The sequence below is a fragment of the Vespa crabro genome, chromosome 8 (assembly GCF_910589235.1).
Source record: "Vespa crabro chromosome 8, iyVesCrab1.2, whole genome shotgun sequence".
NCBI classification, from domain to species: domain Eukaryota; kingdom Metazoa; phylum Arthropoda; class Insecta; order Hymenoptera; family Vespidae; genus Vespa; species Vespa crabro.
The window spans coordinates 6,312,494-6,331,731 of record NC_060962.1 but is presented as its reverse complement, the minus strand read 5'-3'; the positions used below and the strand labels follow the sequence as shown (position 1 = coordinate 6,331,731).

Genomic DNA, 19,238 nt, shown 5'->3' with positions numbered 1-19,238 from the left:
AATCCAACAGGTTTCTCGTAAATTCTCAACGTCGACATTTTGATGTCGCCATGATAATTTTTTCATGGAAAAATCGTTGGTAGAAAAAAAAGAAAATAGAAAAAGGAAAGAAAAATAAATAAATAAATAAATAAACAAACAAACAAATAAATAAAGAAAGAAAGAAAGAAATAAAGAAATGAAGAAATAATCGAAACATATTCCAGGATAAATAATTTTTCTATGATATAACCTATAACAATACGAATTATTTCGTATAAAATACAATAATTTAAACGAAACCTAAATAAAAATATAAAAGTCAATGACATTGACGATCAAGGACGACATATATTGAATCAAATGTTACAAGTATTTCGCACGTTTTAAATTATGTTCCATTGTACTTACAAACCTGTGTACATGGGTACGTACATATATATATATATATATAAAATGTATGAAATTAAAATATAATTCAATATTATTTATTTTATATCCATGTCCATTGGTTGTTCGAATTTTTCTTTTTCTTTTTTTCTTTCCGTTATTTTTTTCTTTTCTTTTTTTCTTCTTATCTCCCTCTCATAAACATTGATTAATTTAACAATAAAAATATTCATTTAGAAAATTACTTTTAATATTATATGGTGAACAATACAGAGAGAGAGAGAGAGAGAGAGAGAGAGAGAGAGAAAGAGAAAGAGAAAGAGAAAGAGAAAGAGAAAGAGAAAGAGAGAGAGAGTATGAAAATCTAACCTCTAACTTTCACGATCACGTGCCATAGAACAATTTCATTTGTGAATTCGTATCTCGTATCGTATCTTGTTTTAATAATATGATTAAAGAAGAGAATAGTAGAGATATGTTGGTATAACATAGTTTGCACAGTGAATGAGAGAGAGAGAGAGAGAGAGAGAGAGAGAGACCACGTAAGAGGTAATAAAGAAAAAGTGGCGAACTCCAGTGGTAGTGCGCATAATTGTGCAAAAAGCGATAGTGGATCGATTTCTTCGTCGTTTCAAGACTTGTACGGGTTCCCATAATAAGGAAAGAACTTGTTGTGGGCCGCAGGTGCGAAAGATGTGAGAGTGAGATATACACACACACACAGAGAGAGAAAGAGAGAGAGAGAGAGAAGGTACATCATCCAACTATCGTTGCTGTCGCTGTTGCTAGAGTGTGTTCCTGCGATAACCGGTGGCTAGCCTTTAAACGACTTACCTAAAACAACGATTTAATGGTCACTGATCGACGATGTAGCTCGCTTGTCAACGTCAGGGAGTTAGTATCGTTTCAAGCATTCCCACGTCGATACTACTTGACGTCGTCCTTCGTACATATCCTCCTCGTTCGAATGGACAGTGACAATGTAACAGCAGTTAAAATCACCCTTTCCATCTCGGGGAATCGACTTTTCCCATTTTAACTCTGTACTACGATGCTCGGTTAAAACTAAGATATATTGCTAGGTGCGAAAATAGAGATCGAGAATTATTTTTCTAAGTAAATCTTTTTTCCTTCTTTTTTTTTTTTTTTTTTTTTTTTTATCAACCCATCACCTCCCCCCCTTTCTTTTATTATTTTTTTTTAATTTACTCCCTCTCTCTCTCTCTCTCTCTCCATCTATCTATCTATCTATCTATCTATCTATCTATCTATCTATCCATCTATCTTTTTATCTAAACGCAACGTTTAATATAATAATCTTTCGAAATATTAAATGTTTCCATGTTAATCGTGAAAGAATGTGTACGAGCTTTGAATCAAATTGTATTTCATTTTTCATCTTTCTTTTTTTCTCCTTTTGTTTTTTATTTTCTTTCTTCTTTTTTCTTTTCTCGTTATCGAAAAATAATATCGTAATTTGGAAAATTTTTAATGAGCCTACGTGGATTCCCCTCCCCCTCCCCCCTACCCCCCTTCAACATCCCGTTCCCCTACTATTGACTGAAATATTTTTAAGAAAGGCGTAAAGAAAAAAAAAAAATTGACGATCGTCATATTTTCGCACTTGCCATATCAAAATGTCGTAAAGGTTAAGAACTGTACGAACGGTAAACCGCAGAGAACTATGCGACCGCAACACTAAACGTTTAACATCGTATCTGCATACGTTTCTGATTCGTCGTACTTATAATACGTTCCTTTACGAATTTTCATTTGAGAAAAATCGTCCCTCAATACGGATATTAATATACGGACGGATTCCGTTATTATTTCGTATTCACGATTACTTTCTTACATTTTTAAATTGAACTAGAGAAAGTACATAATTTTATTGAACATGTTTACCAACTTTAATTATCTTTTCATAACCAATCTCATTGTTTCGAATTCATTGGAATTGTATACATAAAAAAAAGAAGAAAAAAAAAAAAAAAAGAAAAAAAAGAAAAAGAATAAAAAGATCTTTCCATTTTTTTCATCCAATTATATCGTCAAAATTGTTTTAATTGTATCTAATGGATAATTGTAATTACGAATTGAAATGTAGCTAATTATAAAGGGAGAAAATTAATATCGAACATAGAGGGCGTCGTAGGAACGTTAAGTTGGCAGAACTGAATCGTGAAGTGACGTCATGAGTCTTCCGTTTTAGATCGGTCTTTCGTCAAGGCAAAATGGCTGATCAGGTACGTACGTTTATATTAGTGCACGAAATAAACATATTTATCTTACGTTATGATAATTAAATAAAAGAAAATCTATGATTTACGTTAATCGATTAATTGTATTGGAAGTAAATTTTTGAAAAAAAGAAGGGAAAAGAACAAGAATAACATTTACGTGAGAAAGCAAACATTATAGGTTATTAATCGAAGGTATCGACGCTGCACGTGGTTAAGACGTTGCATGTATATATTACTTTTTTTTTCTTCTTCTTCTTCCCAATAAAATCCTAACATATTTATCTTTAGATCTATCCTTTGTTCGATGATAGATTTTTTTAATACCAGTTTAATACGTGTTTACAGAGTGAACGTGCGTTTCAAAAACAACCTACGATCTTTCTTAATCGTAAGAAAGGTCTGGGACCGAAGAGGAGGAAGCCTATGAGATATAGTCGCAATGTTGGTCTTGGTTTTAAAACTCCACGTGAGGTAAGATCATGTTATTTTTATTTTTGTTTTTCTTCCCGTTTTCTCTCTCTCTCTCTCTCTCTCTCTCTCAATCTTTCCTTTCCTCATTTCAAATAAATATTAAATTATATTCATTTATAGGCCATCGAAGGTACATATATTGATAAGAAATGTCCATTCACTGGCAATGTATCAATCAGAGGACGCATTCTCACCGGTGTTGTGCAAAAGATGAAAATGCAAAGGACTATCGTAATTCGTAGGGATTATCTTCATTATATCAGAAAATATAATAGATTTGAGAAACGTCACCGTAATATGAGCGTACATCTTAGTCCATGCTTCAGGTTAATATAAAAAAAAATGTTTATTTTTTTTTTTTTTATTATATTACAATGATATATAAATGTTTTTAAATTAATATAAATGAAATTGCATATGATGATTAGAATTCTTAATGACGGTCTTCTTAACAAATTTTTGATGATATTAGAATTCTGAACAAGTATTATTTAATTCTATAATATTGCTGGTGATATATAAGCTTCTTAAATGTTCTTTGTCTTTCTTTGCAGAGATGTAGAAATTGGTGATGTAGTTACCATTGGAGAATGCAGACCATTGAGTAAAACGGTAAGATTTAACGTTTTGAAAGTTTCTAAAGGAACTGGTTCCAAGAAAAGCTTCAAAAAGTTTTAATTCTTATCGTCGACTCAATCAGGTTAGTATATTGCTTTATTATATCTGATATAAAATTGTTACATTGTGTTATTTTGAAAAAAAAAAAAAAAAAAAAAAAATATATATATATATATTTTATATATGATGATAAAATTTACGACGGTCTTCTGAATAGAGAATGAACGATATTATTGAAATTATAACTGAATTTTCATTATGTAATTCTTAGGATATAATAATTTCATAAAAACGTTGTACCTATCAATTCACTTTTGTGTTACAGAGTGATGGAATGCAACAAAAAAGAAATTATTAAAGCAGATACATCCAAAATATAAATATTTTGGAATTATGTTACATATTAATTACCATCTTGATGTGTAACTTTGAAAAGTAATAATAAAAAGGTTTTTATGAAAACACTTAATCTTATTTGAAAAATTCATAATGCTAATAGTTTCATTTTATTGAGAAATAGGAACATGGAAATAGGAAAATAAAAGTGAATATTAAAAATATATTTTTCTTAATAATAATATAAAAGTTTATCATATCAAAGTAATATTTTATAATATCATAGGTTTCGATAAAGCAGCCTAGCAAAAACATCTATTGTTGTAATTAATTAAATTATTGCATATTACTTTGAAAAAATATTACTATTTTTTTGTTTTTTTTTTGTTTTTTTTTTGTTTTTTTTTTTTGTTTTTTAATTATAAATCATTGCAATACAATTATGTAAATTAAATTTAATTTTAAAATAGAATTTTAATTGGATATACAATGTTATAAAAAATCTGCAGGATGTAGATCAGAGATTTTTGACTAAAAGTAAATATAATAGCATATTCTTTTATCAATTGAGATATAATATAAAGGCACTTCTTTTAGTAATTATTATATAGAGATTCTAATCTCTAAATCTCATGTACTTAGAATAGATATAAACAACTAACACTGGGCATTCACAAACTATATAATATAGATTTTATATTTGCTTTTTTTTTCTTCCACGATATTGATTTGTAAGAGAATATTGTTTTATGATATGATTTCTTTTTTTTTTTCAGGCTAAATTCAATAATGATTCAAATCAAATTGACATTTAGATAGTTACCTAAATTACAATGTTAACTTCTCATATTATCAATTTAAAATTTATAATCTAATAAATCCGTACGGTTTATACTTTCGTTAGTTTTTATCTTTATATCAATCCATATATGATCGATATAAAAATTCATACTTTATAAAATGTCAGTAAACTCGTATATGGATAATTTTTGTTTTTTGTTTTTTTTTTTTTCATATTAATCTTAATCCTTTAAAATAATGCAATTTGCATATTATTCCAAGAATTTCTATTATCACAAAGATACGTTAAATATGCTGTTTTCATTATATTTCTATAATCTATGTTACTTTAATGATTTGTTTTAGTAGAATATTCGGCTATATACAATATGTATATAATAGGACCAGCAAAACCTAGGAGCAGAGAAACTCCTAAAAGTTGTGTCCATGATAAACCGCAATCATCACCAGAACATTTAAATGTGTCCATGAAATGTGATTCTATTACCTCACTTTCTGTTGAATTAAGTAATTGATCGTATTCTGTATAAGATGTTTCCGGTAAATTATTTGATTTATACGATGCTAAAGGTTCACATACCGAATTAAGTATAATATTATTAATTTCTGTTTGAGGAAGATCAATAGGTACAGAAACATTTACTAAATTTATTGATGGTTGTACTCTTGCGATAGTTCCTGATTCAGATTGTACAGTAGTATCTAATTTTTCTTCGCTTATGTCAGAAGTTTTATCTAAATTTTCTGTTAAAATAGAAAATGGTTGAATTGGCACTTTTATAGATCTTCGAGCATATATCTCATTCTCTTTGTGAATCTTATTGATTCTTTTCAATTCTGATATCTAAAAATCATAAGATATTAAAGTACATTGAAATTAATATACTTGTATCTAACAATTTTTCAATTTGATATTACCGTGCACCTATATCGAAGCGCTAATGCTTGCAATGTATCCTCCGGTTTGATTAAAACATTTATCACTTCCACTTTTCGCGGGGAAGATGTAGAATCGGTGCGCAGCTGTAAAGGAAAATTTTCCTCGTCTCCGCTATTTTCATCATCCGAATAAAGAAATACATAATGCGGAGAGCCTTCCTTCTGATTTCCACGCTGATATACCATTTGTGTCTGTATAAAAATATAAAGGACACAATGAATGATAAAAACTATGATTGGAAATGTAACATCGAGATTATAATTCTTATCTGAAAGATAATATATAAGAACTGCTTAATCGACGAATATTACGAAACTAACCTCAAATTTAATATACCGTCCGTCTATTACTCATATGTAAATGTACACTTATGTATTATTATCTAACGATCAGTATATGCGTTATTCAAAAGTATATTATTCTTTTGACAGGGATCATTGCTAATACTTGATATTTTTTTTGCCAAATGTAATATAAAATACAGATGATCTGTCGCAATAGGGATGACAGATCACCATTGTAAGAATAGGACGAGTCAGACGCCATCTTTATTCTAAAATGTATGTTTTCATTTGAATGTCTTTATTAAACGTACATGCCGTTTAGGAAAGTTAAAGCACATAATACGTAAAATATAATGGATTATTCGGAGAACAGTGAGGTTTTAAAAGATCAAAGTAGATGTGCTCATCTTCGTGCACAATTAAAGATGTGTCTACTTAAAACGGACTGTTGCAATAAAGTAAATAATGGCCGTGTGTTATTTCTAACCTTCAAATGGATTTGATTATTTAATAAATTGTAGCGATTATTTAAAAATGTTAAACTTTAAAAAGCTAAACTTTTCTCTTGGATAATCGATACGTATTTTTTTTCTTTTTTCTTTTTTTTTTTATATATTTTAGGATAAACGTACACCAAGAGATTGTCTTCAAAGTAGAGATCCAAGTGTGCCCGATGAATGTTATTCCTTGTGGCGCACATTATTTGATTGCAAGCATTCTATGGTAAGTACATAACCTCGTCTAGTCACAAAATATATAAAATATGTTTTATATATATATATATACATATACACATGCACACATAGATATTTTCATATACAGTTTGGAATGTTTTTTTTTTTAGTTGGATGCAAGAAGAAGATTTCGTGGAATAAAGGGTTATTAAGAAAACGTTTACTTTTAGTACTTTTATCCTAGTGTACGAAATACGATATGATTATATATTGTTGCAATAACTTTTACTTGTATATAGCTTTGTATATGTGCACACACACACATACACACATGTATATATTATTTATTGGATAAGAATTGCATGATGTCAATATCAAAATTAAAAAAAAAAAAAAAAGGGTTCGATTTCTAATTATTATTTAGAACAATGTAAAAAGGAACAAGTGTGAAAGAAAATGAAACATATTTTGGGAATAATGTTAGAAGTTAATTTATTGTTAATAATATCTTCTCATCGTATTCGTTGTACATGATATATAATAAATTTTATCGTCATTGATCTTGTAAGTAACGACGTGCCGTAAGATCTTCATATTTGCTCGTTAAAGCATCATACCATGTTGGCTGGTTTTTCCTTTTTTTTTCTTTCTTTTTTGTTCTTTTTTTTTTCTCTTGGTAAAGGAATGACAATCAAAAGAAGAGATTATTGATAGATATAGATAGATTATAAGAAAAGTTTCGTAATTTATCGGTAAAATCGCTCATGTGAAACCCTGAAAAAGTGGCGATGCTCCGTTTTCGAAGCAATTAGTGACTCCCCTTCGTCTTCCTTTCTTTCTTTTTTCTTTTTTTTTCTTTTTTTGTTTATGTTTCCTTTTTTATCCCATTCTAGTTTTTTTTTTTTTTTTTTTTTTTTTTTTTTTATTTTTTAACAAAATCGTGCAGCCGAGAGGAAACCCGAATTACAACGTTATTTCTCCAATTTCTTCTCTTACTGTCGATATTTCATCGACACGAATGGATCGAGTATGAGAATTATCTTGATCTCGAAGTGCATTAATCGTGCCGATGAACGACTAAACGACGCATATGATCACAGTAAAGTCAAATTTTAACCTTAAAAGTTAAGGGGCTTGTTCTTGTTCCGCATATTTTCTCCGCACTCTTTTCTTTCTTTTTTTTATTTTTTTTTATTTCTCCGTGGTTGTTTTTTTTCTTTCTTCCCCCCTCCCCCCTTCTTCATCATCATCATCATCCCCCTCCCCCACTCTAATCCTTAAATCGGAGCCTTAATAAAAATCTAAGATAATGTTTGACGAACCGCGCCTGCGCAACTCGTCCTAGCTATTGTCAGTATGCAACAAGCGTATATTGACTATACGTTATTTTTTTTTTTCCTTTTTTTTTTCTTTTCTTTTAAAATCTTTTGTACTACAATGCCGACTTACGACTACTTTTATTTCGTCTAAAAAGACTACGTAAGTAGGTACGCCCCTAAAAAAATGTTCTCTTTAAAAGCTTCCCACCTCGTTTATTTATTTATTTATTTATTTATTTATTTATTTATATATTTATTGATTTTCATTTTTGTTGAGCGATAAGAGACAGGCGTGTTATGATTCGAAGTACGAGGAAGGAATTATTTAAATTTCGCTTGGATGTATGACCGTCAATAGTGTAATGGCGTTGTGGCGCGCCATTTTGTCGATCATAATTCCTCGCGATCCTCGAGTATACTTTATTATCTCGATCATAATGATAATAATGTATATAAAGCCGAATATTTAATGTTAATTAATTAAATATCGGTGTTCTTCTAAAAATGCTCACGATTTATATCTAAATTTTCGTTCGAGCTTTCCTACGTGATGTCTATTGCGCACGTCTATTAGTGTCATGTTTTATTAGCGCGATTTCTTTTTTCTTTTTCTTCATTCTTTCTTTCTTTCTTTTTTTCTTTCTTTCTTTCTTTCTTTTTTTTTTCCGAAGATAAATTCGAAAAGAAGAAATTCTCTACGTCTATCGTTTATTGTGATATATCCCGTTGCCCGTTCGAGTATCACAGTTTATCGAGTATGATATGTTAATATTAGCGTGTTAAATCGGTAGTAATAAAAGTGTTTCTTTTTTTTTTTTTTTTTTCATTTTTCTCCATTTTCCTTTCCTTCCTTCCTTCCTTCCTTTCTTCCTTTCTTTCTTTTTTTTTATTTCCCCCGTATAATTGTCAATTATATATATATATATATATATACGTATATATATATATTGTTATATACGTATATGCGTTCAAGATAATCAGCTTGTAGTTCGACGAGACGAACGCGAATCAGCTGATTTAATGATATTGCTCTCTACGATCATGTTATAAAATCGAAAAATACAAATGGCCAGTTGGCGTAAAACTAGGCGAGCGCAGACGATAGAGATTGAGATTTTTTTTTCTTTCTTTTTTTTTTCTATTTCTGTTTTTCTTTCTCTTTTTTTTTTTTTTTTTTTTTTTTTTTTTACCTCAAATTTCGTCCGAAGCGAATACATGCGAAGTATTGATTTTCTACGCCTTTTTTCTTCCTTTTCTTTTTTTTTTCCTTCCTCCTTTTTTTTTCTTTTTTTAGCGCATCGAAAGATCTTTTTCGATGTTACATTCTTTTCTCTCTCTCTCTCTCTCTCTCTCTCTCTCTCTCTCTCTCTCTCTCTCTCTCTCTTTCTGTTTCTTTTTCATTCGATTTACCCGACGGTACGACAAAGACGATTTTTTGTTATAAGAAATATCTTCAACTATGGATCTCATCTCTACATACTCTCGAACGATCCTAGAAAAATCGGATAAGTTTCTAGCAAAAAAAAAAAAAAAAAAAAAGAAAAAAAAAAAGAAAAGAATTTTTGGTATCCTAGAAAAATTGTGAAATATACCGACGATGAACGCTTGTATATGTTTTTATTTAGCATATAAAGATACTACCGAGAGATAGCTTCGTATACCTTCGATAACATCATAGCAATATTTTAGACAAAATTGATAAAGATCTATCAGAGAAAAAGAAATAGACAAATAGAAAAATAGAGATAGAAATAGAGAAAGAGAGAGAAAGAGAGAGAGAGAGAGAGAGAGAGAGAGAGAGAGAGAGAGAGAGATTCAAGTTTATCGAAATATTCGATCGTTCTTATTTTATACGCAGAGCCTATAACCCGATAAACCTTCGATAATTTTCTTTCTTTCTTCCTTTCTTATTTTTGATTTTTGTGTTCTTTTTATGTTCTTTTTTTTTTTTTTTCTTTCTTTTTTTTTTTTTAATCTCACCTAGTTACGTCCCTGCGTACGATATACAACGTCGAGCATTTCTGAGGAAATCAGAAGCATACGGAGGGCCTGTAAAGGCCGATGTATCCGCATAATCGGGCGCGCAATGCCGGCAGCAATATCGCCGCTGCGGATAGATTGTCTTGCAGTTGCGAACATTCGCAGATTAGTAGATACATCTTGTCACCCTGCGACATCGACTTGTGAAGGGTTATACGCCTTAGGCCGACCGATTTTGGTAGATATCGGTACATCATTCGGGCACCTGCAAGCAATAAGTTGTTTAAAAAAAAAAAAAAAGAAAAGAAAAAGAAAAAAAAGAAAAAGACAAATAAACCAGAGATTAAGGCAAAGAAAAAGAAATATTGAGAAAAGAGAGAGAGAGAGAGAGAGAGAGAGAGAGAAGGAAAAGAAGAGGAAAGAAAAAGAAAGAGAAAATATAAAAAAGTCATTCTATTTGTAGTACCACTCCAATAAAGCCAATTTTGCTCAAACTTGAGACCGTCGTCACCCTCGAACACTTTGAAGATCGAGACTATGTAGCCGGTGGACGGAATAGGTGGTCTCCCACCGGGTGGTTCCAACGGTGGTCTTGCTATCGTCGCTACTTCGTTGAACAGATCCAAAGTATGGCTGGCCGCGTATCTGAGGTCACGCGGATCGAACTTCCTCAAGGCCGCACATTGAACTTCGTTGTAAAAATCGAGGGGATCCGTGTTCTGCTTATTTATTAGATAGTACGTTATGAACGGGAAATCCGCTGTAATAGTCAAAGAAAATAAACTTTAATGTTATCTCGTTATACGCTAGAAGATAACTTGCTTAGATCGTTTTCATCTTATCGGATATATATATATATATATATATATATATATATATATATATATATATAGAGTGTTCCGTAATAACGGTATGTTCTATTAATTTCGGCTGAGTAAGTAATATATTGCGGACATCGGTGAAGAAATTCTTTTTCCCCCTTTTTTTTTTCTTTTTCTTCATTCTTTTTTTATACGACGTTTTCTAAGTTACATATATTTTCAAAGTTTGACAGTTATATGTGTATATATATATATATATATATATATTATATATTATATATACACATACATATATATGTATTGTATACAATATTGTATATAATATATACATATTTATTATATTATTATAAATTTTATTATTATGGTATTACAAAAAAAAAATGTAATACTGTATAATATTAATTTTTTTAATTTAATTACTTGACATTAATATTAAATTATTCTAAAGCATTATAATGTATTATAAAATATACATATATATGTATATATATATATATATATATATATATATATATATATATATATATATATATATTAAATCTAATAAGTTGTAATAAACGATTACGGTGAATAAGACTTTATTACCATTTGTTTGAATATTTTTTTTGTTTTGTTCTGTTAAATTCTACTCATTAAAGTATAGGGATACTCTAAAGGGATGATCTAAGCAAGTACACGCAGATAGTTTTTTCTTTCTTTCTTTCTTTCTTTTTTTTTCTGTTTTTTTCTTTTTTTTCTTTTTTTTTCTTTTTTTTTAGACACACTAACCGTTCTTTTCCATGTTTGTGAGTAAAATACTTTGGGAGGCGGAAGGTGCTATTTCAGCGACGAGTTCCGCGGCGGTATCGCGTTGCAATACGAGAGGCCGTGAAACAGGAGACTCTACCAATGGATCCAAGGGTTCCAACGGTGTCATGAAATGGACAAGAACACATTGCTTTGGATCCTCGACCTCGAGAATCGACAGCGGGCTGCCCGATCTTTTCTTGTCCGCTATTGGTGCGCTCTTTAATCAACAAAATGAATGGTCCAACATTTATTACAAAAAAAAAATATATATATATATATATATGTGTGTGTGTGTATAATGAAAATATGTCAATATAATAAAAATGGGAAATAATATCCTTCGAGGTTATTTCTGGATTGGTCCATTACGCAATAAAATTATACTTACGTTGTTAGTTAAAACCCGAAGGTGATTCAATTTTATTGTGCTCGAATCGCCACGAGTACTTAGTTTCATCTATTTTTAAGTCCAAGACGTTCGTACGTACAAGGTTGATGTGCGCGTGGATTCATCTTTCTTTCTCTCTCTCAATCTCTCTCTCTCTCTCTCTCTCTCTCTCTCTCTCTGGTTACAAACTTGAGCATTCCAGTTTTAACAGGTGTACACTCGCTCGTTTCGGACGTACAAGTAATTTACCTACATACTCTGATTTTAGACGGTCCAACTTTCAACCTTGAAATGAGAATTTTCTTTAACCCTTTCAACACTTATACGTATATGTCACAAGTATAGTTGACAATACGTATTCTCGTAGAAAAAAAAAAAAAAAAAAAAAAAGAAGAAAAACTTCTAAGATTACGTACGTACATACTTCTCGCACATCCCCTTCTTAGATTACAACAATAATAATCATTTGTTTTCTTTGGCATATCTCTCGATTTTAGTAATTATTTTTATTTGTTTGTTTACCATCGTAACCGCAACGAAGAATAGAGAAAGAGAGGGAGAGAGAGAAAAAGAGAAAATAAATCAATAATTATCTCTTTGTTTTATATTAAAATGCGATCCGAATGATCAACGATAACTCGAATGAAAAAAATAAAAATCGAGTTCAAAATCGGGTTAATCCAAAAAGTTAAAGCAAAGGGTGCTACATTGAACTCGTTTGTTTTGTTTGAAGAATTTCTTTTCTGTTGTCGTTGTCGTTGTCGTTATCGTCCTTGTCGTTGTCCATTGTTATTGTTATTGTTGAATATCTTCAATATTTTCAATATTGAAGATAATATTTGATTATAAAAAAGGGATAAACCTACCGGTACGCCAGCTGGTAAAAATCTTTCCAATGACGCAAGTGGTATAATGAAGCAGTCTCGATCCAATGTTGCCAGGGAGATCGGTTCACCACGTGGTGGACTATTACCGGATACAACGAGGGGTGTATAGGTACCGGAAGATCTATTGCCGCTAAAGGACACCTGAAAATATCGTTCAAAAAAACCTTTCAATCGATTTCTTGAATTTTATTATTAATCGTACCGTTAGATCATTTTTATTTTAACGAATTGGCAATATAATACAATTTGCTCTTTTTCTATTCGATTTTTTTTTTTAGTACGAAAGGGAGAAGAAAAAAAAAAAAGAACGAATTGTTAGAAATCTTAAAGAACTTTTTATGTGTTGCTACTACTATTACTACTATTACTCTAATACTATTACTATTACGCTATTACTATGTGTAAATTCGGTCAATGACTACTGCGTCTGAATATACACGTTCTCTAGTATTTATATGTATATATGTATATGTCTTCCTCTTTCTCTCTCTCTCTCTTTCTCTTCATCTGATGGATCATTCCTGGTATTCGAGTTTTATATCGATCGTAAGAAATTTTATGCGATTGATTTGAGCAAGTCAATTCTCTTTCTTCGAACCTGTTTAGGACGTTGAAGAAATTGTTAAAAAAAAAAAAAAAAGAAAAAAAAAAAAGAAAAAGAAAAAAAGAATAAGCGAAGAACTAAAGTATTTATGTAAATTCTGATTTAATACTTTTACTTATAATTTTTATTATTTATTCTTATGACTTACGATTTAACGGCGCGTGATCCTGACCGAAGGAATTTCTAATAGTCGATCTCATTATACACACACACACACATACATCTGTATATTATCGATTAACTCGTAAAACTGAAATGTCTCCATTATCCGATCGATACTCCGTTTTATTATTATTATTATTGATATTATTATTATTATTATTATTATTATTATTATTATTATTATTATTATTATTATTATTATTATTTGTATGTCACACGAATGTAGGATAAATTATCTTCTTTCTTTCTTTTTTTTTTTTCTTTATATACACGCACAACTTTTCTACGATTTCGTAGGAGATAAATTATTTAATTAGCCTTGACAAACGATTGATAATATTGATATTCGTAGAGTATTTTTTTGTTCTGTTTTGTTTAGACATGACGTAAGTATGTGTGTGTGTGTGTGTGTGTGCATGTCTGTCTGTATATATATATATATATATATAGATATATGCATATTATATCAAAATGAAAAATTATCAAGAAATATTGTACGTCGTCGTTAAACGATAAAGGATCAAATTGAAATGACACGTAGAAAGATAATCGTAGAAAATGTGAAAATATTTTGCATGGTCTAACACGAAGTCTCGTCTCGAAATTTACTGCACGTCGCAAAGATCCACTATGGCGTGCAATAAGATAGGGACTTTGCGTGCCGTTCGATCTTGTGTAGGTGTAACTTTATGCTACATTGCACGGTACACGTTAAGGTATTCGCCATTTCCTCTCTATAACTTTTCTCGTCCTTGTAAAATTATCCTCTTAAACCGACGACGGGTCGTAATGCACCTTCCACATTCCGTTTCACGTGATTTGTTCGTTTCGAAACGAAACGAAACGAAACGAAATGAAAGCAACCAATCGTTTTGCCCAACGTATGATAAGAATTTAGAATGAAAATTAGGACGTCTTTAATGAATGTCCTGTATAGAGGGTGTTTTTGAAATAATTAAAATATTTTCATCCACGTAATATGATTCGTGAAAAGAATTTTAATGGAAACCTTTCGATCCCGTAGCTTATTTTATTCCTCATATGTATAAGTATAATTTTCATATACGATTAAGTATAATTTTTATTCAACTTTTCGCCTTACAAGATATATATATATATATAATTATAAGCAAATTTTTATTGTAATTTATTTCAGAGACACCAAGTATGAGAAATGTAAAAAGTGTTTTCTTTTCTTTTTTATGAGTTTAGAACTAGTACCTATTCGTTACCTGTACCTTTAAAATTTCATAACGGTATTGTTAACGTGACCATTCTCCTTTTGTCTGATTTGGCCCTGTCCTTTTGTGATTCATAATGCGGTATAATTATTCTGGTGCAGTCATGAATCATATTCTACGAGTTATAACAATGTCACGCATAATAAGAATTCGATTTCTAAAGTTGAGAATTAGTTTAAGTGCACGCATTTGCAAATTTGACCGTAATGATATGGCATATTTTTAAATATATATATATATGCGTATGTACGCAGTAATATATTCAAAATTAGCATGACGCGTGCATTAACACCCGAAACGCTACGGTCGGCACGAAACCGCGATTTGCGATGAAATATCGTCATGCATTAGTTTGCCGGCATTAGAGGTTTTTGCGAGTTTTATGAAGATATCGCGTGAGATGTTACAACGGAGTCTTTAAACATCTCATACATTTTCATTGCGTCTTTACGTGTGTTATAAACTATCGTTCTAGTGGAACACGTGAATTAACCGGACACCTAATCGCGTATCGCGATGGAAGTAAACGTTAAGGTGGGACGGAAAATTGTAGAGATTATGTAACGAAGTCTGCTCGATAAAAATAAACATAGTATGTTATACGCGAATGGAATTCGAGAAATATAGAGGTATATTGGAGATAGGATTAAAGTAGACGTTTGCTGGGTATTCGATCGTAAAGGGTGTTTTGAGCGACTCAGTAAGGATATATTTGCCTGTTAAAATTGAAAGACTCGAAATCGATGTAATAAAGCGTGATACCTGTCTAGAGGCAGTTGGCGTTGGCGGCTCGGACGGCTCCTTCGATTGCTGATTCTGCTTCCTTTTGATCTGATTGGCCGAGGCTGGGCCTTGCGCTGTACCGGAGTTAGCCCCACCACCTCCCCACTTGATAACATGCGGCCCAGAGTTACGGCGGGGCGACGGCCCCAGTCGTTCGCCGGCATCGGGATCGAGTGGTGCACCGAGCGGTCCACCTGTGGGCGGCGATAGGAAGAGATGAGTTCGATACCCGAAACTCTGATGCTCGTGATCGCCCATCGACGGAAAGTAGCCAAATTCCCTGCTACGTCTAATCGGTCCACGACCTGGTATCACTGATTGACCAGGAACTCTTGTTATACCGTAACGGTTTCCAAGACCCAAGCACGTTCCACCACCATAAACTCCTCCACCTCCTCCTCCTCCGCCTCTACCACTTCCTCCGTACGTCCCACCGAGTTTGCTCTCTCCTAATCCTCCTCCCACGCCACCTCCGGTTCCCGTTAAACCACCACCGGCACCCCTCTCCACGCCGAAGTTCTTGCGGAACATAAGATTCATGATTGATGCTGATCAAAATTTTTTCTTCCTCGGCTAGATCGGTTAGGTAATCGATGACATATAAACTTGATAGAAAGCAACGCAAAAGCAATGACGATGATGATACTTGAACTCGTCGTTGTTGTTATTGTTGTTTTTGTTATTATTATTATTATTATTGTTGTTGTTGTTGTTGTTGTTGTTGTTGATGTTGATGTTTTATTTGTTTAATTATTTTTTTTTGTTATTTATTAATTTTCGTTTCGATAGTGCAGTTTAACACACGACAATGCCTTTTCTCTTAATACCAAATCATTTCGTTTGCCCCGTGTGTGCAATGTATGTACATAATGGAACGTGTTTGATGCGCGATCGATCGCGCACCGTTAATTCCCGTTAACTCTCTCATTCTTTATCGATCGTAATTTGTAAAGATCTTGGAATAATCATACTTCATATTTTATAGCCAGGGAGTGGAGTCTCCCTATTGACGATAATTTAACTTAACACGACTCTTTCGGTTTTTCGTACTAATCGTTTTTCAAATTATTTTAATTTACTCTGAAGTTACGTTTTCATCTATGCAACGTAAGAGATGAAGTAAGGAGGGAAGGATGGAAAGAGAGAAATCAAGACAGACAGAGAGAAAGAGAAAGAGAGAGAGAGAGAGAGAGAGAGAGAGAGAATGAGATACCGTGTAGTCGAACAGATACGAACTATCCAAAGTATTTACGCGTTCATCGACCGTATACTTTTCGTCTCTATTGAACCTTGACCTCGGTGAGTGAACGGTGAGAAAGGAGAACTAGAAATCTAACCAGTTCGCGCACGATTGGACTGTCGACTCGATACTGCCAGATCGAACGTAAACTCTTCTCCCTCGCCCTTCCTTCTTTCCTTCAACGAGCCAAATTCAAAACGGTTATGCTACGTTCACTCGGGCGAGAACGTTTTCGCCCACCACGATCATCGCCAGTTTCTGAATCATTTGGCTATAACGTAGGACTCTTTATCAACCTGTTGGCTAATCGTTTGATCTCCTTATCCTCCCACGGTTCCATTATCTCGTTGCACGTTAGTTCTAATTCGCTGATTAACGATCCTTACAAAAAAAAAAAATAAAAAAAATAAAAAAAATAAAAAATAAAAAATAAAAAAATAAAGAATTTGCAATTGAAATAGATACAAAAAAAGAAAGGAACAGTTGCAAAATTGTACTATGGTTTCCTTCCTTTTTTCTTTTTCTGTTCTTTTTTCTTCTTCCCTTTCCTCCCACCCTTTTAATCGCGTAAATTTAGAACGGCAAGAATATTTTCCAAGGACAGAGAAGATCAATCCAGTACAGGTTCTATGATCAAGTACGTAACATAGATAAATTGACATCTAGGTCATTGCGATTACTTAGATCGGAATCGCAAATTCCTCCTGTACCTGTTTTTCTTCGAACGAAGGTGTCACGTACACTCGTTGAATCTCATTCTGGATTATAAATCGAACGTCCAGGAAACTACTACCATCACCACCACTACTATTACTACTACTACTACTGCTACTATTACTACTACTATCACTACTACTACCACTACTATTACTATTACTATTGCTAGTATACGTCAAACCTCCGAATAGTTTTCCTCTAACTTTTGAATTAATCAACGAGGAACTCTGACAATTGATAACGTGGAGAGCTAAAGGTATTCCTATCGTTGCCATACATTGTTCAACTTCTTCACTCTCCTTGCTCTCTCTTTCTTTCTCTTTCTCTCTGTCTGTCTGTCTATTTGTCTCTCTTTTCCTCTCTTCCCCTTCTCTCCCCCCATCTCTCTCTATCCCTCTCTTGAGTTGTGCGAAAAGTGTTTTGGCAAAGGTTGAGGATCGACGACAAAAAATTTTTAAAATGGCGTAAGGCAAGGTTTATTGTGAGTAATAAGCACATGAAACTGTATATATGTATATATATATATATATAGAAAGAGAGAGAGAGAGAGAGAGAGAGAGAGACACGATATTAAATATATATCATAGGTCGTTAATTAGAATTAAATCTTGTTTTTCTTGTTTATCCCGTGTTCATTTGTTTGTTTAATTGTTTGTTTGTTCGTTCGTTCGTTTATTTGTTATTTCCTTGTTTGTTTTGTTTTCAAGTTATTCCTGACATGTAATACACTAGGACACTTGGTCACATTTTATGATAGGACGTCAGAGATATAGCTTTTAGTTACGCGTATAGGAAAAGACAAGTGGAGTAATATACACGACAGGGATACACCAGGGAATAAAGAAAGAAAGAAGAAGAAGAAGAAGAAGTGAAAAGAAAAAAGAAAAAAGAAGAAGAAATGAAAAGGGGATAAAAAAAGAAAAGAAAAGAAAAGAAAAGAAAAGAAGAAGAAAATAGAAGAAAAAAGAGAAAACGTTCTCATTCCATGACGCATGTATGTATGTACGTACACCACAGATTGGAAAAAAGAACACAAACTGGTCTGTTTTTATTTCTTTAGAGAAAGATATGTATACGGACACTCACGTAGCACGTGTTCAACACACCGGTAGATCGATACTATATTGAAATATTCACTGTGAGTTATGTGATGCACCAGTTGGTTTTGCTCTAGGTAGATCGTCAAGGTTTCTTCCTGGGCTCCCGTAGAAGGTCACTTTGTTATCCAATCCAACGAGGGAGAAAACAAAGAGAGAAAGAGAGAGAGAGATAGAGAGAGAGAGAGAGAGAGAGAGAGAGAGAGAGAGAGCAAGAGAAAAGAAAAAAGAAAAAGAAAAAAGAAAAAAGAAAAAGAAACGGGTGATAAATCCTCGTCACTTTTCTTCGATCTTTACGATCGAAGAGAAACGGATTACGGCCCTGAAGTTTTCCTTAGCCATCTCTTATGCGAACGAATACTTGCAACTAGCAGGACGCGAATAGGAAGAAATAGAAAATTCTTGAACTTGATGGATGATTAAGTGAAAATAAAAGAGGACGCGGGCGGATGGGAGGTAGGGTGGGACCGAGCG

General features: G+C 32.3%; 5 protein-coding genes across 8 annotated transcripts in view; 2 read left to right on the top strand and 3 right to left on the bottom strand.

The window, feature by feature from the left end:
• Positions 1 to 1,539, bottom strand: part of LOC124426259 — a 180,570-nt gene extending 179,031 nt beyond the window's left edge. For both annotated transcript variants that reach the window (XM_046967730.1, XM_046967725.1), the window contains exon 1: positions 1,204 to 1,539. The gene's annotated coding sequence lies outside the window, so the exon portion shown is untranslated. The remainder of the gene's footprint in view (positions 1 to 1,203) is intronic.
• A 937-nt stretch (positions 1,540 to 2,476) lies between these two features.
• LOC124426263 (40S ribosomal protein S11) lies at positions 2,477 to 4,163 on the top strand. Its single transcript, XM_046967741.1, has 5 exons — positions 2,477 to 2,615; positions 2,958 to 3,083; positions 3,204 to 3,409; positions 3,638 to 3,783; positions 4,027 to 4,163. Exons 1-4 carry the CDS (start codon positions 2,604 to 2,606, stop codon positions 3,759 to 3,761), a joined length of 468 nt encoding a protein of 155 aa, XP_046823697.1. The 5' UTR covers positions 2,477 to 2,603; the 3' UTR covers positions 3,762 to 3,783; positions 4,027 to 4,163.
• A 98-nt stretch (positions 4,164 to 4,261) lies between these two features.
• On the bottom strand, positions 4,262 to 6,240 carry LOC124426262 (lysM and putative peptidoglycan-binding domain-containing protein 3). Its single transcript, XM_046967740.1, has 3 exons — positions 6,099 to 6,240; positions 5,757 to 5,969; positions 4,262 to 5,682 (listed from the first exon to the last, which is right to left on the bottom strand). The coding sequence occupies exons 2-3, from the start codon at positions 5,961 to 5,963 to the stop codon at positions 5,167 to 5,169; spliced, it is 723 nt and encodes a 240-aa protein (XP_046823696.1). The 5' UTR covers positions 5,964 to 5,969; positions 6,099 to 6,240; the 3' UTR covers positions 4,262 to 5,166.
• Positions 6,241 to 6,382: 142 nt separating this feature from the next.
• Positions 6,383 to 9,614, top strand: LOC124426264 (cytochrome c oxidase assembly factor 5). The gene is made up of 3 exons (XM_046967742.1): positions 6,383 to 6,520; positions 6,684 to 6,785; positions 6,907 to 9,614. Exons 1-3 carry the CDS (start codon positions 6,416 to 6,418, stop codon positions 6,946 to 6,948), a joined length of 249 nt encoding a protein of 82 aa, XP_046823698.1. The 5' UTR covers positions 6,383 to 6,415; the 3' UTR covers positions 6,949 to 9,614.
• On the bottom strand, positions 7,212 to 18,606 carry LOC124426261. 3 transcript variants are annotated; one of them, XM_046967738.1, is made up of 7 exons: positions 17,661 to 18,602; positions 16,052 to 16,229; positions 15,690 to 15,904; positions 12,900 to 13,061; positions 11,625 to 11,862; positions 10,502 to 10,795; positions 7,212 to 10,300 (listed from the first exon to the last, which is right to left on the bottom strand). In XM_046967738.1, the coding sequence occupies exons 1-7, from the start codon at positions 17,940 to 17,942 to the stop codon at positions 10,086 to 10,088; spliced, it is 1,584 nt and encodes a 527-aa protein (XP_046823694.1). In that variant the 5' UTR covers positions 17,943 to 18,602; the 3' UTR covers positions 7,212 to 10,085. The 3 variants fall into 3 exon arrangements, with proteins under 3 accessions (XP_046823694.1, XP_046823693.1, XP_046823695.1); XM_046967737.1 differs by having other exon boundaries at positions 15,690 to 16,229; XM_046967739.1 differs by lacking the exon at positions 12,900 to 13,061 and having other exon boundaries at positions 15,690 to 16,229; positions 17,661 to 18,606.
• Positions 18,607 to 19,238: the final 632 nt, after the last annotated feature.